The sequence below is a fragment of the Erithacus rubecula genome (genome assembly GCF_903797595.1).
Source record: "Erithacus rubecula genome assembly, chromosome: 13".
NCBI lineage: Eukaryota > Metazoa > Chordata > Aves > Passeriformes > Muscicapidae > Erithacus > Erithacus rubecula.
The window spans coordinates 13,719,976-13,739,750 of NC_136665.1; the positions used below are offsets into that span (position 1 = coordinate 13,719,976).

At 47.0% G+C, this 19,775-nt stretch overlaps 1 protein-coding gene across 7 annotated transcripts in view; it reads right to left on the minus strand.

Annotated features, from left to right (window-relative positions):
- The window catches only part of CADPS (calcium dependent secretion activator), a 202,290-nt gene extending 191,744 nt beyond the window's left edge, over positions 1–10,546 (minus strand). For all 7 annotated transcript variants that reach the window (XM_079316651.1, XM_079316650.1, XM_079316648.1 and 4 more), the window contains exon 1: positions 10,086–10,546. In XM_079316651.1, coding sequence (XP_079172777.1) covers positions 10,086–10,466 — 381 coding nt within the window. In that variant the 5' untranslated portion in view covers positions 10,467–10,546. The remainder of the gene's footprint in view (positions 1–10,085) is intronic.
- Between the last annotated feature and the right edge of the window lie 9,229 nt (positions 10,547–19,775).

Here is a 19,775-nt window from a genome sequence, read left to right on the forward strand (position 1 = left end):
CCCCTCCCAGGCTGATGAACCCTCAAGGGGACACCCATGGCTCAGCCATGCAGTCTCAGGGTAGCTGCTACAAGCAGACAGTTCACTGTTTAAAAAACAGGCTCTCTGATGCCATTGCCTGCACAGCCTTCCCTCACTACACTTGTTCCAGCAAGGCTGGAACTGCACCAACTGCAGCTCTCCCTCTTGGGCTTGGGGCTCAGGCTGTGAGGAAATGTGCCATGAGAAATTCTGGGAAAGAAGTAGCCCTTGGAGTAGATAAAACCCATAAGACCACAGCTGAAGGCAGTGGTAGGGTCTTTGCAGAAGTACAACCAACATCTTTCAGAGTAGAAGGTACCACTGAAGTCCAGGAACCCATAAACAAGCAGAAATCATACCAGGCTGAGCATTGACCAACATAATCCACCACTGTACGATCAACTGAAGTCTTTTGAGGACACCAGCTCTCTCTTGACACATCTAGAGGCTAGAAGGATATTATTTCTCACCATCTCTGCACAGCCCTGGGCATACCCGATGCAGAGAAAATGGGAGATGGAAAAGAAAAACACAGCCACACCTGAGAACTGCCAGCAATCCCTTCTCCCTGCCCCAGCTCCTTCACAAGTACCCTTCCAGAGAGGAAAAGTTTGCATATTAAGCACCAAATACCTCATAAAAGGGAGGGAGCAAAGCTGAAACTTCCCAACTCCAAACTCCCTCAGCCAGACCTCCAGCCCTTCCCTGCTCCCTGTTCTTTCCTATCACAGAGCATCAATGTCGATTTTGGGAGCTGCTGTGCCCTCACAAAGGACTGAGCACACACACAACATCTCTGCAGCCCTAACTCCAGCCAGCTCTTTGCTATGCACCAAAAACCAACCCCATGCAGCTCAGAACATCCCCAGACAGCAGTAGCAGATGGCTTCTGCCTAGAGGTCTGACTGGCAGAGGGTGTCTGTGGAGCCAGGCTGGGAGGCACAGTGCTGGTTTTTTGCACCTCTCTCAGGTTATGCAGCCTTGCCTGTGGCTGAAGAACTGCTGGCTGTGGCCTTCCTTCCTCCTTGCATGTCACCATGCAGGCAGCAGGGCAGCTGGCTCCTGCTGCATCACCCCATTAGCTTCCTCCCGAGGCAGAGATGAGTCTGTCATCTCTGGCTGCAAGAAGAATGGGAGCAGCCTGCTAGGAGGGAAGACTAGTGGTGGAGGCAATAAAAGCAAACTTGTTACATACAACATGCAAAAGCATTTGTGCCCTCTTGCTGAATTAGGAAAAGGTATTTGGCATCATTGAAGAAAACTGCCTTTGCTTGATGTTCTGCTTATGTGATACCCACATCACCTTCCAGCTGCCTAAATCCTCTGCTGCTGAGGTGTGGGAGGAGCTGATCCCCTGCAACAGCACATCAGGCAAAGTGAAACCACCTCCTTGCAAAAACTACAGCCCCTGGCAGCATTGGCAGCAATTTGCCAGAACTTCTGTATGGCTGCAACTAATTGTTTCCAAATCATCCAGGATTTTCTGTGCCTAAAACGTAACTGAATGCTCCTTCCTTCCCAACCCACACCCACTGGAGGACAGAGACTGGGACACCTGAGGGGATTACTGGTTGCATCTGGCTGGCTGTTCATGGAGCAGCTTCTCCCTTCCACATGTAAGGCTGGACAGAGCAAGCCCAGAAATTTCTTCCCAAAGTGTCTTTGTAGTATTTAGGTTCACTTGGCCAACTGGCTGGACAAGGCTCCCTCAAATCTCTCCTTGGGATAAGAGTCTGTTTCCAAGCAAAGCACCAGCTGGAAATCAGATGGGTGGGTGCCTTCTTGTAGAACCAAGATCAGTGAGCACAGAGCTGTATTTAGGAGCACCAGGGCCAGCCAGAGTCTGTATGTTGGCTGTGACACTCTGGGCTCTGAGATGACCCTCAGGCACACATCCACATCCCTACCAACAAAGACAAATCACTGTCCCTCTCCAAGGAAAGCATGAGGCTGCTCCCCATGTGGAGGTAGGGAAAAACTTGTGGGTTGTGGTGCTTAAAGAGGTAAAATCCAATTGAAGTCTTCTACACCCCATGGGAATGCCAACAGCATCACGTGCCTTGGTAACTTAAATGTCCCAGGAAAGGGAGAATGGAGTCCTAGAGGAGTCAGCCAGCCCTGCAAACTTCATCAATTGAAGGCACACACTGCAACTAACAGACATCAGTGGCTGCTACAAACTTACAGAATCTGCAAACTCCCACTGCCATCCTCTCCAGCTCAATGGGTTCTCATGATCAAATGGAAATGATAGAAATCTAATTCAAATGCTACAGCAGACACTGCTCTTTATAAGGCAACCTCTGAGTCTGCTTCAACAAGACAATTATTAACAAATAGCTTCTTCTATCAGTAGCTCTTCAAGGTATGTGCCTGGAAAATAGCCTTTCCTCCCTGTTACTGTCCTCCCCTATGCCAGAGAGGCAATTGGAAGCACATCACCCCATTTTATCCCTGCTCCAAGAGACTGAACTGAGTCTGTGCAGCCACAGTGCTGCAGCTGCCTCTTTCTCCTGCAGAAGTGCATCAGGCAATGACTACACCATAAACAAGTACTTCTTTTCCACTGCCAAAAAGTTTATTGAATTTTTTTTCCCCAAAAAATTCTTCACCTGGCTGAAGACATACAGTGAGTGACAGACTTGCACAGACAGAGTCACTCTGCTCCATGCCTGTACAGGATCAGATCCAGTTCAGAAATGCTAATCCTAAATAATCAAGTGTTGCTCTAAATCCTAAAAAGAGCAGAAGGTGGTCTGCAGAGGCTCTACAGACAAAGCTAGATTTGAAGACTCTTCATTTTGGAAAGTCTAAAAGCACCCTGCCCTTGTGTGAATGTCACCCTAATTTAGCACACAAGATCACAAAAGGCCAGTGCTGGACCATCAGCCCTATTTGTCAGGGTATTGCACAAAGGCAGTGTGGCATCAGCCTGAAGTCCATGGGGCTCTTTCAGGATCTGCACATAGCATTGCCAATCCCCAAAGATAAACACCACAGCACTGTCACTAAAAAAATCTGCCCTTCTGGCCCAGAAAAACATTACTAAATCTAGATTTCATTAAGTTTCTTCATCAAATATTAACATTTACATATGGGGAGATGCCCATGAGGGTCACTACATACCTGATACTGCTAGAAGTCCAAGTTCTCAACCTTATTGTGAAGCAGACAGGTTTTGAACTATGACAACTACAAATACAGCATCACTTATCCTAAGCTGAATAAATATTTGCATGACTCTTTGACTCAGGTGTTTAAATTCTAGAAAATGTCTGACTTTATCAGCCTGAATCACAGACAATACCAAATATTATCACTAAAAGCACTTTTTCAAACAACAGTTTCAAAAGGTTAACATCAAACACTCAGCAACTGCACTTTATGTCCTGTTTTAAGAATGAAACCCACACAATTCAGAAGAAAACCTGGTTGAAACAACCCAAATATCCTGTACCCACAAATAACTTCTTCCTAAGCAAGTGCCAGGCTAGGATGCTCTGTCTATTTTTGTCAGTACCTACAAGGTAATGACAAAGGGGAACTCCATCTCTCTCCCACCTTCATGAAGAGGCAGCTGGAGGCTCTTGGTGGACCTTGGAGCGTGCCCTTCAAGAAGGGTGGCCCAATTCTGATCCACTGGGAGCTAGTGGTGCCACTTGTATAAGGAGTATCCAAGGTGAGGAGACAATTCTGATTGTCCTGCCATGCCTGCACCACTCTCTAAAAGAGCTGGGCAGGGAGGTGGCACATTCCCCTGAACCTCATCCAGTTCTGCTTCCAGGAAGGGAAGACCTTTGAGGGGACATCCATCAAATCCCACCTGCCCTCCTGGGTGACAAATGGAGAAGAGCTGCTCACCACCAGGGAAAGCTCCTTTGTCTGCTGTTTTAAGGGACCTCTACTGCTTTAATTAGTCTTAATTCATAAAGACACACTAAAATATGTGATTTCTAGAGGTCATTCTGTGAGCAAAGCCCTGGCGCTGCTGAAGCCACTAGCTGGATTCACATCAACACTCTCCAAGCAACAGCTTTATTGATCATACTGTATTGATTAGTCTTAACATACTGATCAAGTTTACATAATGAAATAGAAATAGGATGTTTACCTTGAACCACTCTGGACTACAGCACTGGCAGTAACTGGGATTTGTATACACACACTGCTTCCAGAAGAGTTGTGATGGCTGGGCTGCTACTGTTAAATAAGCTAAAAACAAATTAAATATTTCTCCAGCTAACAAAAAATTGCATAGGGAAATGACTTGCCGGCCACTTTCCACATAGGTAAATGGAGAACAAGTGACTCACCATTCAGCAGAAGGAATTACAAGTTGTGCAAGAGGCAAAGTGCTTCAGGGAGAGTGTCTAGACTATGCAAAGCAAGGCCATAAATTGCACCTTTTGAAACTATGGGCTGTAGCAGGGATTGGAGCTGCATGATCTGATAAGTCTTCTCCACTCTTAGTTCATAACATCTCTGGCCCAAGAGGTGCCACCCACAATAATTGAAATGTCAGGCTATGGATCAAGAACTGCAAAGTTTTATAACAGCCAAAGACCAAGCTCACAGCCTATTTAATTACCCACTTCACAATCCAATAAACTGCAAGTACATAAATAGCCAAAGTATGACAAATAATTAATATCTCCTAGAATAAAATTAAGGCAAGGCACTGGCAAAATAAATGATAAGTGTTTTAACTGAAAGCAACCGTTTTCTGCAGATTCCAGACAATTCGAGCACAGTAATCACATTCTGCACTCCACACTGCTGAGCAGCACAGCATGTCAGATGTGCCAGACCTTCCTCGCCATGGTAATGCTCTGCAAGCAGGCTCACCTTCACTTCAGGGCTGGCAAAGAGCATCTGAGTAGTGAAGCCAGCTCCTAACTACTCTTCCTTGTTTGTATAAGCATAGCACTAATAATTATCCTGCAAGCTTTGCTGCAAGTACAGAACAATACATGAGGTCCAGCTCGTGCTTGAGAGCAGCCTGGACCCGGCATCTGTTTCTTAAACAGCACTAGACAGCAACTGAGGGACAAACAGAAAACAAGCAGAGCATCGTCTTTACCTTTGCTGCCCTGCAGAGATGAGAAAACAAAAAATCTCCAAGGGTTTCCTGGGACCAGCAGAGCAAAATCCGACCACAAAAAAAAGCTCCTCCAGCAGAAAGCTGCTAAAACAAGTCCCAACACCACCTGAGTTCAGGGTCTGTCCCAGAAGAACAATGTGTTGGTGGTTTTATGAGAGAACTGGTGTAAGTATGGCATGAGAGTAACAATCCAACCCATGATAAGGAAGAAGTATGTGATTATTTGGAAGGCTGCACTAGCTTTACTATGTTCTAACTGTTGTAGCATCTGTGTGCCTGCTGAAATTGCAGAAATTCAGTATTTTAAGATGCATTGTAACCGACTGAACAGCTCTGACCCCTCACACCTGTTCTGCATTAAGCACTGTGCTTAAATCAATCACCATTCAGCAAAGCACAAGCTTAAGCACTTTGCTGAATTTGACTGAGAATTTTGCTAATGCACCTGACGTCATCCCACAGGCTTACACGGGGACCCAAATCATGAGCCACTTCTCCCAGGAGCAGCCCTGGTAATCTGCAACAAATCTGGAACTTTTTTCATTCCACATTTATCCCACTGGGAACTCATTTACTCTCCTGCCTGCCTACTCCCTTGTTCTGCAGGAAGGAAAACAGGCTATGGCAACCACAACTGCAGCAACATCTGACCTAATGTGCTCTTCACATTTTATCTCCTAAAAAGTTCTTCCTGCTGTCCCTTTCCCAACAAGTGTTTTCAGTTTATGCTATTTTGAAGGAGCAAACACTGATTCTAGGGCTGTGCTTTTGACTTTTGACTGCCATGCTGCAGAGATACTTAGCACGAGGTACAACCCATATCCAAGGATGCTTGGTTTGCATCACTACAGACACACACCTTGCTCAACATCCCAAGGCTGCCAGCTGAGCTCTCTTCCCAAAGGCTTCAGGCAGTTGGGATCAAGGGGGAAGAGGCACCAAGCACAACTGGTCGTCTCAACTCTACTTCCAACAAATCAGCAGGAGCTAGAGGAAAGACCACACACATCCTGGGCAAGCAATTACCAAGCTCAGTGCCATCTGCAGTAATAAAACACGTTGTTCCGAGAGCCATGGAGCTGGCAAAGCCACTTTCCTCCTGATCTGCATTGTGAGGCTGGAGCCTTCCATGTCCAGCAATATTGTAAGCTCTGATGGCAGCTCTTCCTCCTCATTCAGTAGGTCTCTTGCCCAGATTCCCCAGTGTGTAGTGAGGGCTGCCCACACACTGCGCCTTCCTCCCATCTGGGGCAGAAGATGAAAATGAAATCTCCCTATTTTCACTAAGATTTACAGGGATGAGTATCTTGCAGACCACTGTCTGCATCTCAAATATGCCTGGAATTCAGTGGTGGCTTAAAAAAGAAGCCTAAGTGAGAAGTAAGCACAGGCAGGTATCTAATAAGCCTTTTTTGTTTTCCCTTAGGAAATACTGCTAGTGAGATGTAAATAAAAGAACTTAAAGGTAGACATCATAGATGTGTAGTTACTCAGATGGAGCCTTACCCCATATACATCAAAATAATCCCAAAGCAGAGGTGTAGACCTGAACACACTGATCTAAAAAACAGTTTTTTCTTTGTTGATGAAATGTCTGGGATGTCAGGATCAGAAAAATACCAATTCTGAGTGGCATCTGCTTAAATTCATCTGGAAATCTGAAACACAGAGTTTGCTTCTGGTGTGCTGTCATGCCCACATGCAGTAAATATCCATCTACACCATCCATTCACTCCCACTGCTCTCTTCTCTCTCGTATACATTCTAATTTATCTAATTACCTTTGTGGTACAACAGCACCTTAGCTACAGAGTTCTCTTTATTCCAGGGTGGTTCATAGGTGCTGCAGAACACCAGGCTGCATTTTCCAGCTCTGAAGCACTACACCTGCATGTGTGGCTGCACAGCTGGTGCCTGCTGTGCATTCACAGCACCCGAACACGCAGCCCCCGGGGCACCAGCCAGCTCTGACACTGCAGGATCAAAGAGGGAGGATTACACACCTCAGGGGAGGTACCACAGGGATATACAGTGTGCTGAGAGTAACACTGCCCATCTCAGCTGTGCTGGGCAAGGGCTGGCTGTTATCAGGTAACCCAGCCAGGAAACCACCCTGCAGGGCAACAGCTTCACTGCCTCACCTGCAAAGCCATGGTCACCTGCCAGGGCTGTGTTCAGGGTCACAGCATCTCCTGTTCTACAGGGGAGAGCTGTGAGCCAGGTGAAGCCAAACCTCTCATCCTTCTCCTCCCAGCGCCGGGCAGAACCTGCTGAGCAGGGCTGGGACAGATCCCCAGCACTTGCTGCTGCACAGTTCTGCCCAGACATATCTGCAGTGGCAGCTCCCTGACATGGTGAGGGTCTGAGCAGCTTGGTGTGAAGCCAGGTCCCCTCACCTGGGCAGGGCCCCAGGGGGCTCCCACATGCCCTGTCCATGGGCAGTGACTGCTGTGGGCAGGTTCAGGCCCTGCCATCTCCAGGAGCCAGCATGAGCAGTGGATCAAGGAGCTCCCTCTGCAGCCTCTCTGTCCAGCACCACTGGGAAAGGAGGGAGCATGGTCCTGCACATCAGCCTGGAGACTGCAAATGACTATGCTTGGGGATCTTCTGCTCCCTATTTCTTCAAGAATGAAACAATTCCCTGGCAAACTGCAGACTGTGAGGGTGGAGAGGCAAATGGCACACGGGAAAGGAAGCAGTTTATCCCTACTCTGCTGATGAGTGAAGCCCCCAGAAGAGCAGGACCAAAATCCACTTTTCTCTCACCTTTCCCCTAAGAAGCAAAATGCATTTGTTCCAGTCTGGTGAGTCTTGAGCACCTGATACTTCCATCATTCCTGAAGACCCAACCAATACACTGCAACTGAAGCTCGGTGCTCAAGAGAGATCAAGTCCTGCACTTTCACTCACTTTCCAGCCAGAGAAGGAAGGGTGCACTTTGCCAGAGGGATGTGTGAGGAAAGCAAAGCAGAGCAGTACATAAAGCTCATCAACAAACTCCAGGCTCTGGTACTCCTTTAACTGACTTCAACAGGAGTCGTGGCTAAGAAAAAAGGGGAAGGATCTACTCTCAGCACAACAACTGAATACAGGACTTTAGAGAATACAAAAAAACCAGAATTAATTCACCTTTTAAGAATTTGACATGTGTTATCATGGTAAATTTAGCTTTCCCAATTCCATTTCACTGCTAAGTTTGAGAGAAGATTGTCAGCCCCCAAGACACACCTAATAAGCCAAAAATGTTTCCCTATGTTCTTCATTTCACAGAAACCCGATTATTTCCTTCCAAGATCCTGTGTAACTTCCATATACCCTTGACTATTGCTCCCATTTTGTAATTTTTGTCATTACTCCTCATTTCTTTGTTTCATCTGCACTTGATTCCCCACCTTTTCCTTTCCTTTCTCTTGTCCTTTTGCAGTGCATTATTTTGATTTCAGGAACTATAAACTGTCATTCCCAGCCACTCTTCTCTGAGCTAAGATGCTGCATGCTCCTTTGAATAAGCTGTTTGTCAATTTCTGTTCATTCTTATGTGAGAAACAGTTGTAGGACTTACTTGGGTTTATTTCGGTGAAACTAACAATAATGTAAGTTTCGTCATCTTTCTCTAACACAAAGAAGTTGCAAGGCAAAGAAAAGCCAAAACTACTTTGGAAATTTACAATCTGTTAAGAAGCATTGTAGGGAAAAAGAAAGAGATAAAAGAAACTCCAATCCTGGCTATAATTTCAGCTATGTACTTTGCTCAGCAAACAAAAGCAGATCATTCAACCTTCCAGCAACAGATTGTCCTATATTGCCTTTAAACTACATGATACAGTACGGATACACTTTCCTACCTCCGTATGTTGCAATGACTAATAATAGTTCTGTGGTGTAGCAGAACTGAATGTCGTTTGCATCACTACATCCAGGAGTCTGCCTGAATTGTAAAGGTCATTTGTGAACACAGAACAGTATCAAGGCTAAAACTACAGTCTAAGAAATTCAACCAAAAATGGTGACAAAAAGCCAGCTGTTTCAGAGAGCTACATTACATCACAGACTGCCACAGGGACTGCCTCTGGTTGCCACACGGAAAAAGTTGGCTGCAGTTGACTGAAAAATGTCAGAAGAAACTTAATTTCTGTCCTGGCCCATGAGTTTGTGCCTCAGAGGAGAAACAAGCTCCAAGGCAGCGCCTGGAGATGGGGAGCCCAGGGGAAGCGCTCCTGCCCAGCCTCTGCCTGGAGCAGCACACAGCCCTGCTGTGGTGACACTCTGGGGGAGGAAGAGCAGGACTGTGGCAGAGACCTCATCACAAACCTCTGCTGATGCATTTTGCCGGGAAGCCGGTCTTGGGGAGCTCGCCAAACATAAACACTTGCAAGAAGTAGAACTGAGACTCGGCAACTCCCCATGTCAGCGCCAGCACTCCCAGTTAAGCAAACTTTGCAGTAAGCATGGAGTTGTGGAGTCCCTTTGCAGGAGGCAACAACTGGTGTTTCCCAGCAATATAACCCATTTATCTCCTTTCGACAACCTTTAGATTGCCAACATCCCAAAGTTCCCGAATCCCGATGTTGCGTAACTAGAAGCAACGATGTATGTCACCGCGCCAGCTCTGTGTGCGAGACCGTGTCGGGCAGCAGCACGGAGGGTGACAGGGGTCGGGGGCTGCCCCGAGCCCCGGGACAGGGCTGCTGCCGGCAAACCGCACCGGGCGGGCCCAAGGTGCCCTGTGCCGGGAGTGCCCTTGGGGTGCCCGGGGAGCCGAGGCCTGGGGAGCAGCAGAGGCGAGGAACGGGCAGGGATGCAGGCAGAGGGTATCTAGGGGAGCAAGTAGATAAGAAGGGGGCAGGGAGGTGGGCGGATGGCAGGGGCAGGCAGGCAGCAGCCAGGAAGGGTGATGGAGAGGAGAGGCAGGGCCTGGCCGGCAGGGCAGAGCCGGGCAGACAGGGCAGCGCACGGCCGGTACCTTCTGCTGCCGGCGGGCCATGTCGGTGGGCTGCTTGGCGTTGAAGGGGTAGGCGATGCAGCGCATGACGAAGACGTAGAGCTGCAGCTTCTTCTTCCTCTCCTCCTCCTCCCGCTGCAGCCGCTCCAGCTCGTCCTTCTCCTTCTCGCTGGCCACCGAGGGGCTGGGGCTGGCGGGCCGCGCCGCGCTGCTGCCGCGCCCGCCGGGCTGCAGCCCCCCGGCGCTCCCACCGCCGCCGGCACCGCCGCCGCCGCCGCCGCCCGGGCCCTCGCCGGGGCGGCTGGGCGAGAGCCGCGCCGCGGCGGGAGCCAGCGGCTCCTTGCCGCTCTCCTCCTCCACCAGCTCCTCCGACTCCTCCTCGCTGGACGACGGGTCCAACATCGCGGCGGCGACGGCTGGGCTCGGCCGGGCAGGCTCTGGACAGCGCCGGGCTGCGCTCCGCTCGGCACAGCCGCCTCCGTGCCCGGCTCCGGCTCCGCGCGCCGCCCGCGCCCGCGCGCGCCCCCGCCCCTCTCCGCCCCGCCCCGCCCCGCCCCGCCCCGTGCGCGCGGGCGCTGGCCGCGGTGCTGCACGCGCGGGGCGAGGGGAGCGAGCGCCGAGCGGGCCCCGCGCATGCCCGGTGCGAGCCTCGGCGCCGCCATGGCCGCGGGTGGCGGGTCCCGTGTGCTCCCGGGGTGTCCCCGCAGCCCAGCACAGGCACCGCTGTGTCCTCAATGTCCCCGCAGCCCACTAAGGGATCGCAGTGTCAATGTCCCCACAGCCCCACTAAGGCATCTCAGTGTCCTCAATGTCCCCACAGCCCCACTAAGGGATCGCAGTATCCTCAATGTCCCCACAGCCCCACTAAGGGATCGCAGTGTCCTCAATGTCCCCACAGCCCAGCACAGGCATCTCAATGTCCTCAATGTCCCCACAGCCCCACTAAGGGATCGCAGTATCCTCAATGTCCCCACAACCCACTAAGGGATAGCAGTATCCTCAATGTCCCCACAGCCCCACTAAGGGATAGCAGTATCCTCAATGTCCCCACAGCCCAGCACAGGCACCACTGTGCCCGCGGTGTCCCCACAGAACCGACTGTCCCTCCGAACCTCCGCAACCACACACAGACACTGCTGTGTCCTCAGTGTCCCCATGGATCCCGGTGTCCCTGCTGTGCCCCCACAGCCCCACACAGACATTACTGTGTCCCCACAGCAGCCCGACCCACGCGTATCCCCACAGATCTCGCAGCACTGGTTTCACACCAAGCAGCTCTTCTTGCACCTCAGTGAGGCTAAAAGTCTTAATCGATAAGCGGTTTTGCTGATAAATGTTTTATCAAAGTCACTAATTATGGCACGTGTAATGATATCATGGTGTTCTGCTTTGAAGATTACCTGGGGCAACTGAGGGATGCCGCTGTAAGGGATGAGTCAGTGAAGACATCCTGTGCTCAATGGTTTAATTTTTGGTGATTTTCAGATCTGATTGAGACTTCATTTCCATGTATTTGTGTATTTGTGGTCGGTGGGTGTTTTCAAGGTTTGGTTTTTCTACTCAATTAGCAGTGCTTCTTTTCTAAATGTCAAAATACCTGTCACCTGTTAATTCATGTTAATAAATATTTAGGGAGAATAGATAAACATTGGCTCATGGTGATGGGGCTGTGAGAATAGCTTGCGGGAGAAGAGATAGGCACTGCTTCTCACGATGTGTTCCAGCATTTTCAAACAGCTGGGCTTTCTGAGCTTCTTTCCTACATCTAATTAAAAGCTAATTAAAAGCAGATGAGTTTCTGGGTCCTACATTTCCCAAAGCCATGAGAAGTGGCTGAAGAATTGGTGTAGAGAGCAAAAAATGGCTTTCCCCATTTCCGTCAGCTTTATCTGCTAGAGCTGTGACGTTCTGCACATCACCTTGCCATGGTGTGTGTCCTGCCAGCAATGTGGGAAGACCTGGGGATGACAAACTCTCTGTGTGGAAGAGCAAAATTGTAAAGTTCCCGCAAACAAACTTTTCCGTGCGCTTCCTGTTGAAACGAGCTGGTCCAAGCTGAAGTTAGGAAAAGATTTTTCAGCCCCTTCAGCCTTTTTCAGTATCATTTCATTTCATGCCTCCCTATTTATTTTTTCCCAGACAAACCACTAGAAGTACCATGATATTCTTGTTGTGGTCCAAATGACCCTGCTGGCTCAAGGTGTGCCCTTGTGCTGCCAGTTCCTTGCTGGGGGACAGGTCATACAGCACCTGCTAGTGCCATTTGGCCCCTAACGTTGCTAATGCAAGGATAACTACCATAAGGTAGTGATGGGATGATTCAAAAGTATCTTCCTCAGCAAAGTTCTCTTATTTTTTTAGTTGTCTTTTAGTTTTTCATTTCTTTCTTTTGGTCGATGCCAATTTTATAGTATCCATCAGAAGAAAACTCTTGTGCTAAGTCCAGTTGTGCAACTGTGAATGCAGAAAAAAAATTGAATAAATTACATCAGTGCCTACCATGATGATATTATCTATAAGTGATCACACAACAGAGGAAAAAGCAGAAATCTTTGTGATTTTCAAGAAATAAATGTCATTTATTGCATAGGAGAATGAAAAAAAATCAGTGACATGAGGCTGCAGGTGTTCTCCCTCATAGCTGAGGATCCAGATATTCAGAAGCTGCAGCTCTCTGTCTTCCCTCTCCTGGACAAAACAGCAACAAAGCTCTCTCAGATGATCAGAGGAAAATTGAACCATTTTTTATGAAAGGTTTTCTTTCTGTGATGATTGCTCTGATTGTTGAGGTAACTCTGCAGAGGTGGATTCACTAGAGGAAAGCATCTGGGGATGACAGAAATAACTTTTGCTGGTAGGAACATCACAGACATCGAGTATCTGCCTATAAAGACAGATTGACTTTTCTGACAGATTGTCAGAAAAGATTCCTTAAATTAATTGATATAAAATAGATACGTACAACAACAAAAAAAGCAATGTTCTTTTTTAAGAGCTTTCAGAATTATATTTATCCTTTAGTGGGTGCGATTTGGCTCTCACTAGAGAACTTTGAACTTGATTATGTTTTGAAAGGCCTGAGTGGATATTGAGGTATGGTTCATCCAGAAGGTCCAGAGAAGCAGAGACACACATCACACTCAATGTGATCAACACTTTATTTCCTTAATTCACACAGCCATGTTTTCACAGTGACTGTGTTTGAATGTTCAGTTACAACATTCATGCTTTTTACTGAGTAAAGGAAAGAATCAGGTGAAAAATTGTCAGGCCTCTCACTATCTCTTTCCAAATGCAGTATTTGTCCAGAGTGATGTATGCAGCTTCCTCTAAAACATCTCTCACTTGCAGTTGTTTGCATCTTATTGCAAGGCAGTCTGTCTGGCACTGTGCAGGAAGGGAAGCAGTGGAGTGATCAGGAAAATTATGTGTGCCTAACTTCCAGTGGTATTATTTCATGGTGGGTACTTGTGTAATTACCCATCACGAGTGGGCAAATGTGGATAAATAAGAGCATTAGCCAAGTAATTTTGGATGTTATATTGGTTTTTATTTCTGTTTTCTCAGGATGCTTAAAACAAAGGCTCTTTGGGTTAAAAGGATGACTAATGTTGGATGCTTAGTTCATTTTCAAGATGAAACAGAGCTGCAAAACCTGTGGTCCTTTCTGGCTTATCACTTTGGAACAGGCTCCAGAAGGTTTTAAAAATCTGCCCCTACTTATTTGTTCCCAGCATCATGAGTTAATTGCATCTGCTAAAACACTTTCCAGAATAATTACTAAATGAGATCCAAAGTACCTGCATTACCAGCTCCCTTGCAAGTTCCAGTAAGAGGCAATACTCACCATGTGGGAATACTCCACCTCTGTGCCTGCACCTGTTTACACTGCAAACAAGAAGCAGCAAATACACACACACCAACCCCTGCCAAGGGTGAAATGCTTCCCATGTCTCAAGGTTGGAGCCACTGCAGCTGAGTAAAGGAGATTCCAGGTGACCTTAGGTATCGAAAACAGAGTTGGATGAAGAATAGTAAAAGTATTTTGTGAAATGTTTCAGATTTGTTTCCATTTTATACAGTGTCAGAGGGAATAACCTGCTGATAGTAGAAAAATCGCTACTGTAACGATTGCATCTCTCTCCAGTTACTTCAATTAGATAGGGGAAATCAGTGTAAATAATGATTTGTGAAAAATACTGTAAAGAAAAGCAGAGCTGAAGCAGAGGCCTTGCCTTTGGGAAGAGACTTCCTGTGGCACTGCCTATGCAAGCAAGTGGGCAGGACCCAAGGCTTGGGAGAAACCCTCAGAAAGAGTGAACAATTAAAGCAGCCACTTGGGAGAGCTTAACAGAATATCTCCCTTGGGGAGGCTCACATTTACATGAAAACCAAACAAACCCACACTCTTTTTATTAATCCTGGTTAAAGGCCTAAACCAGAATATTTATGAAAGCTGGAAGCAATTAGTGACTTTGTAAAATCTATGTGCACTGATGGCAGGGAGTTGCAGGGATAGTTGCCTGGAAGAGGAAAGTGAGAGTAAGGCCCATTTCTTGTGCTGTTTAGCCTCCTCTGAAATCCCTTGTGGCCATGGAATATGATAGAATTGTTAGGGCTGAATTGTTAGGACCAACCATAAACCCAACAAGCCATGCTCACCACTGAATCATGTCCCCAAGGGCTACATCCACACACCTTTTGAACATTTTCAAGGACAGTGATTCCACCACTTCCTGGGGCAGCCTGTTCAAATGCCTGACCATGCTTTCAGTGAAGAAATTTTCCCTTTATATCCACTCTAACCTCCTGTGATGAAACATGAGATCATTTGCAAATCTCTTGCACTGAACATGAGATTTGGAAGCAAAGTGAGAGTGCAGATCCTGGTGTTGGGGCACTCACTGCTTCTCCCTGCCAGTCACCCACTGCAGCCACCAGCTCCTATCCCTGTTGCAGCTCGGATGGTGCTGTTTCAATGAACCTGAGATTATTTCCCTTATGTGTGCAGTATGCTGGGTATGGATCAGAAAACCCCTCTGGAGGGGTGTGCAGAGACCCTAGCTAGGATTCACCCTCACTTTGAGACTGCCTGCAGAGCAGTTCCTAATTTTTGATAGAGCAGCCTCCCAGCAATCACATGGCTCTGTTGGCTGCTACTCTTAATGTTTATAGGAATCCAGCATCAGAGGTCATTTGTTCTTCTGGCCATTACCTACAGCAAATTTGGCACTTTGGCAACAAAGCCTTCAAAGCATGAAAAAAGTTTTTGTTTGGCTGTACCTCTTGCTTTAGAAAATCAATTTTACAATACAATTCTGAGTTCTGTATAGTATCAGGTGAAAATGAAGGGTAAAAGTAAGTGGCAAAGACTCTACTTAAAAATATTTTACCTCTCATAAAGATGAGAAATTTCAGCAGCAACTGAAAGAGGAAGCAGAGGAGCTGCTCAGGGCCAGCCTGTCTAAGGCTGTGCAACAAGTAGTGCCAAGTAAATAGACCTTCTCCTGAAGACTTGCTGCCACATCCTTGGGCACATGCTGAGAGGTGTTAGACAGTTTGCACCTTGCAATAGGGCACTTTAAAGAACAGGATAATAGGAGTGTGTGAGTGGGCAGGTTTGACCAGCACATCCTTTGATTCAGGTATGAATAGAATCTGGCTACAGAGTGCTGCTGGAAAACACTGCCTCTTGGTAATAACACTCATTTACAGAGTGGAAATAGAAGTCCTGGTGTGTCCTAGGCTCCATTTGTTTCAATGTTTCCTAAAATAGCAGAGGAAGCAATCCTTGTTTCTTGGTAACAGCATTATATAGATTTCTGTGTCTCCCAAACAGAGTGGCTTAAACTGGTGCTCTTTTCACCTGCTCATGCACACTCAGCTAATATTTACTTTGGGATTCTGGCTGCACCAGGGCTGTGGCAGGAGCAAAGCAGGGGCCAGCCAGAGCTGCTGGCCTCACTTAATCCTTGACACCAGGGAAGTGTGTGATGGGGAAGGGAGGCACAGTGGACTCCTGGTGCTCCTGCTGCAGATGGTGCAAGAGCTGGGGTGCCACTGCTTCAGTTCAGCATTTCTCTTATCAGCACTCAGCCTGCTCCTTACCCTGCACAGCATTTACAGCCATGAAGTATCAAGGGTAAGCATGCTTCCTTTCTTTAGCACACTGCCATCTGAAAGGGAAACTTCCAGCTAGATGAGAGTCACTGTCTCACAGTAGGACCAGTTGCCTGTGTGTATCATCCTGTGCAGTGGTAGCTGCCCACTGGGAACTGGCAGGGCATTGAAGAGATGGAGTTCCCCTCTCTACCTGCACTGCTGGAGAACTGCAGTTTGCAATAAGATAACCTCCTAATCTATTTCTGTATAGTGTGTTTGAAGGTGCTTTGGTAAGGCTTTTCAGTCCCTTGAAAAAGTTTGTTGATCCATCATTTTCTCTCTCTTTTCTTCCTCCTTTGCAACTGCCAGGTTCTGTTCTCCAGACCTGATTAGCATTTGCAGGAAAATGAGACCTCCTACAGCATCCAGGTTCTGGAGTCAGAAATAGCCCTGTGTACTGAGGTAGGAGTGCTTATTCCACCCTGTAACTGGATTTAGATACACCCCAGCTGCAGCTGTGTGGGGGGTGCTGTTGTCTGAGTTTGAAGCAGCCCTGGTCTCTGCAGGCAATGTTGCTGCCTCTCAAGCCTCTGCCTTCCACAGTCCTCCTTTGGGAAGGAGACAGCTGGCACATTGGCTTTGGTGCCTCCTGTGCCTGGAGGCTGATGCTCATGATGATCCACCTGATATATTTGTTCCAGGCACCTATTGCTGCTCAGAGGCACTGTGAGAGCAAATACTGCAGGGAGAGAAGGTGAGATGTACTGTAAGAGGCGTGTCAGGGCAGGGACAGAGGGGGAGAGGTTGAATCGCCTTCTTTGATAACATGAAGCAGGGGATAGTGAAATTTAATAGTGGTAGGAAATATACTACATGCCCTGTGCCCCCTGCTCTTCTCCATGGTCCTGGGCAGATCCTGCTTGCCACTGACCATGCACTTGGTCCCGACACTGGTTCTGGTCTTTTCACCCTCCTCCTAGGGTTTATTATGCCAGCTGTGAAAATAAATAACAACAAATTAGCCTGACCCAGCAGGCCCTGAAAGCCTCTTGCCATGTCTGCAGCTACTCAGCAAAATCCACAAGTGAGCTGTTTATCTCCACTTTCTGGCCAGACTGGCAGCATCACATCCGTGTCAGGTTCAGCACTGAAATCCTTTTCCAAACCCTATTGAGAGGATTGCAGCAATATTTTGCTGCCCAATCAGCACTGGCTCCCTGCTTTCGAGGCGTCTATAATTAAAAATGACTGAGTCTTATTGCAGATAGGAGGACCATGGGCAATTTATCAAATGCACCCTATTCTGCTCACCCAGAGCCTGGAAATAATTGCAGCTGATCTATTCCAGCATGCACAGGACTCCTACAAAACCTGGGCTGGATTGCTGCTGCCAGTCAGTGCCTGACTGCCATCTCTGGGGTGACTGCAACTCAAGGTGCATCTATTTACTTATTTTCAAATTATTTTGTGGTAGTTTTTCAACCAGTCCTCATCTTTCAGGACAAGCTGAACCTCTCATACCCAGGGAAAGGAGCAACTGATTTGTTGCAATTATACTCTAGCTGTGTGATTACTTGTCTGAATGTACAGTACTCCTGCTGCTAAGTAAATAACTCAGAATTTCTATTAGGCTTTTAAACATCTTTGTTCTGGAAGATCTGATTTTACTGGTCTTCATCATATCACTAATAACTTACAGCTAGTGCTTTTTTCTTGGTAATTATGAACCCTTAAATTTCCTTTCACATGAGCCACTTTGATTTACAGAAGTGACTAGATGGGCTTCCTCTGGGGCCATGAACCTCTCTTTTTATTAAACATCCCAATCATGACGAATGCCTCAGAGTCACCATTTTAAAATAAATGCATTATCAGTACTGCAAAATCTATGTGAATTAATATGTAATATCAGTAAGTAGGGCGCTTGAGCAGTATTTTGGGCACAGAATAAATATTTAATGATTTCTGTTCCAAATTTAGTGTGAAAGTGATTTAAATGCACAGCATGCTCCCTGCTTACATATCAACAATACAATATGTAATTTGACACAAATACCAGCTGTCTGTTCATTGCTTCCTGGGGACACTGCTTGGGTGTGGCCCAGTGTCCTCACCAGTGGCATGGCTGTGGCTCACAATACTTAGAATTTTTTCTTCTATTGATTCAGCAAAGGACTGGCTCAGACTTGGTAAGCTGACTTAACATCCAGCCCATTGCATGTCCCATCTGGAAGCTTGGCCAGGGCTGGCAGAAGCAAATGAATTTGCAGAGGTAGGGATTGGAGGATTTGCTCAAACTGAAAACTCACAGACCTAGAAAGGGGCTCTTTCTCCTATGATTATTTTAGAAATTATGGTAATCATCTTAAACACCCATTGGGAAGAGAACTCTTGTGTCCCCTCCTGAGCTGTTCAGGAATTGCCGGATTTGGTTGACTTTTCTTCAATAAATTTCTCTGGCCACTCGAAAGGATCATTTTTAAATTACTCACATGGACAATGCCACAGCCAGGCTCCTTGAGAAATTCTTGATGGGTTCCTCTGGGAAAGTTATAGGTTCCCACAAATTCAGAGAGGTTGAAAGCTTTTCATTGACAATTTGCAGGAAAAAAAAAAAAAAAAGAAAAAGGGAAGAAAAAGACTTCATCTGGATGCAACAGTTTCATGCCTTTTGCTTGGAATCCCCTATTGCAATGTTTCTGTTACATAAATGTTGTTATAGATGAGTTGGAAGCACAGCAGCAGAGCAATGCAGTGTAAACCTGAAGGAGGCCTGTACTTGTGGTTTCATCATGGGTTTTGTGCTGCTGCACTCAGGAGACCTGGGCTGACTTTGGAAAGTCAGTGAAGAGAAATGCTTCCCTTTTTCCTTTTGCCATAAGCAGCCAGCTTGGGTGAGGGGCTGACTCTGGGGTCTGACTAATGCCCCAGGCACAGCTCTGCTGCCAAACTCTCCCTTCCCACTACGGGTTCTGCCTTCTCAGACAAGGCAAAACACAAAGTTCTAAAATCCCCCAATAGCAACCACCTGCCCTGATGGGGGATAGTTTCACCCAAATGAGACAGAGCTGGCCCAATCTCATGGAGAATTGCAGCCCAAATACAGCCCTGGTAAACTTGAGATGATAAACCTCCCAGAGTTTGTACAAAGAAAGTGATTTTCCTCAGCAGTGGGAAGTGTGGGGCTGTGCTCACATTGCACATTTTACAAGCTGGTAAAGCAACTGCTGGTTGAATTTGTCCCTTAAAAGCATATTAATGCTTCTTTACACTATGAATACCTCCTCTAATAGTTTAATTCCACTTTGGTTCTCTAATTTACTGATGGGAAAGGTGCTGAGTTGCACAGATTTCAGCCTTCTAAGTAATTTGACATCTCTATACATGATACCACACAGCAGCAGCAACAGAAGAGGAAGGTCTGATGTAGGTTTTAAAAGCATTGGTTTGGATCCCTTCCAAGCATCTGTGCAGCATTTGTATTTCCCATTACTTCCCGAGTATTTTTTGGCTGCAGTACCTTAAAGGCAAAATTTTCTCCTTCTCTAAGAAACTTGGTCATGGAGTGATATCAAGCACTGTATAAATACATACACACAAACAAATGAA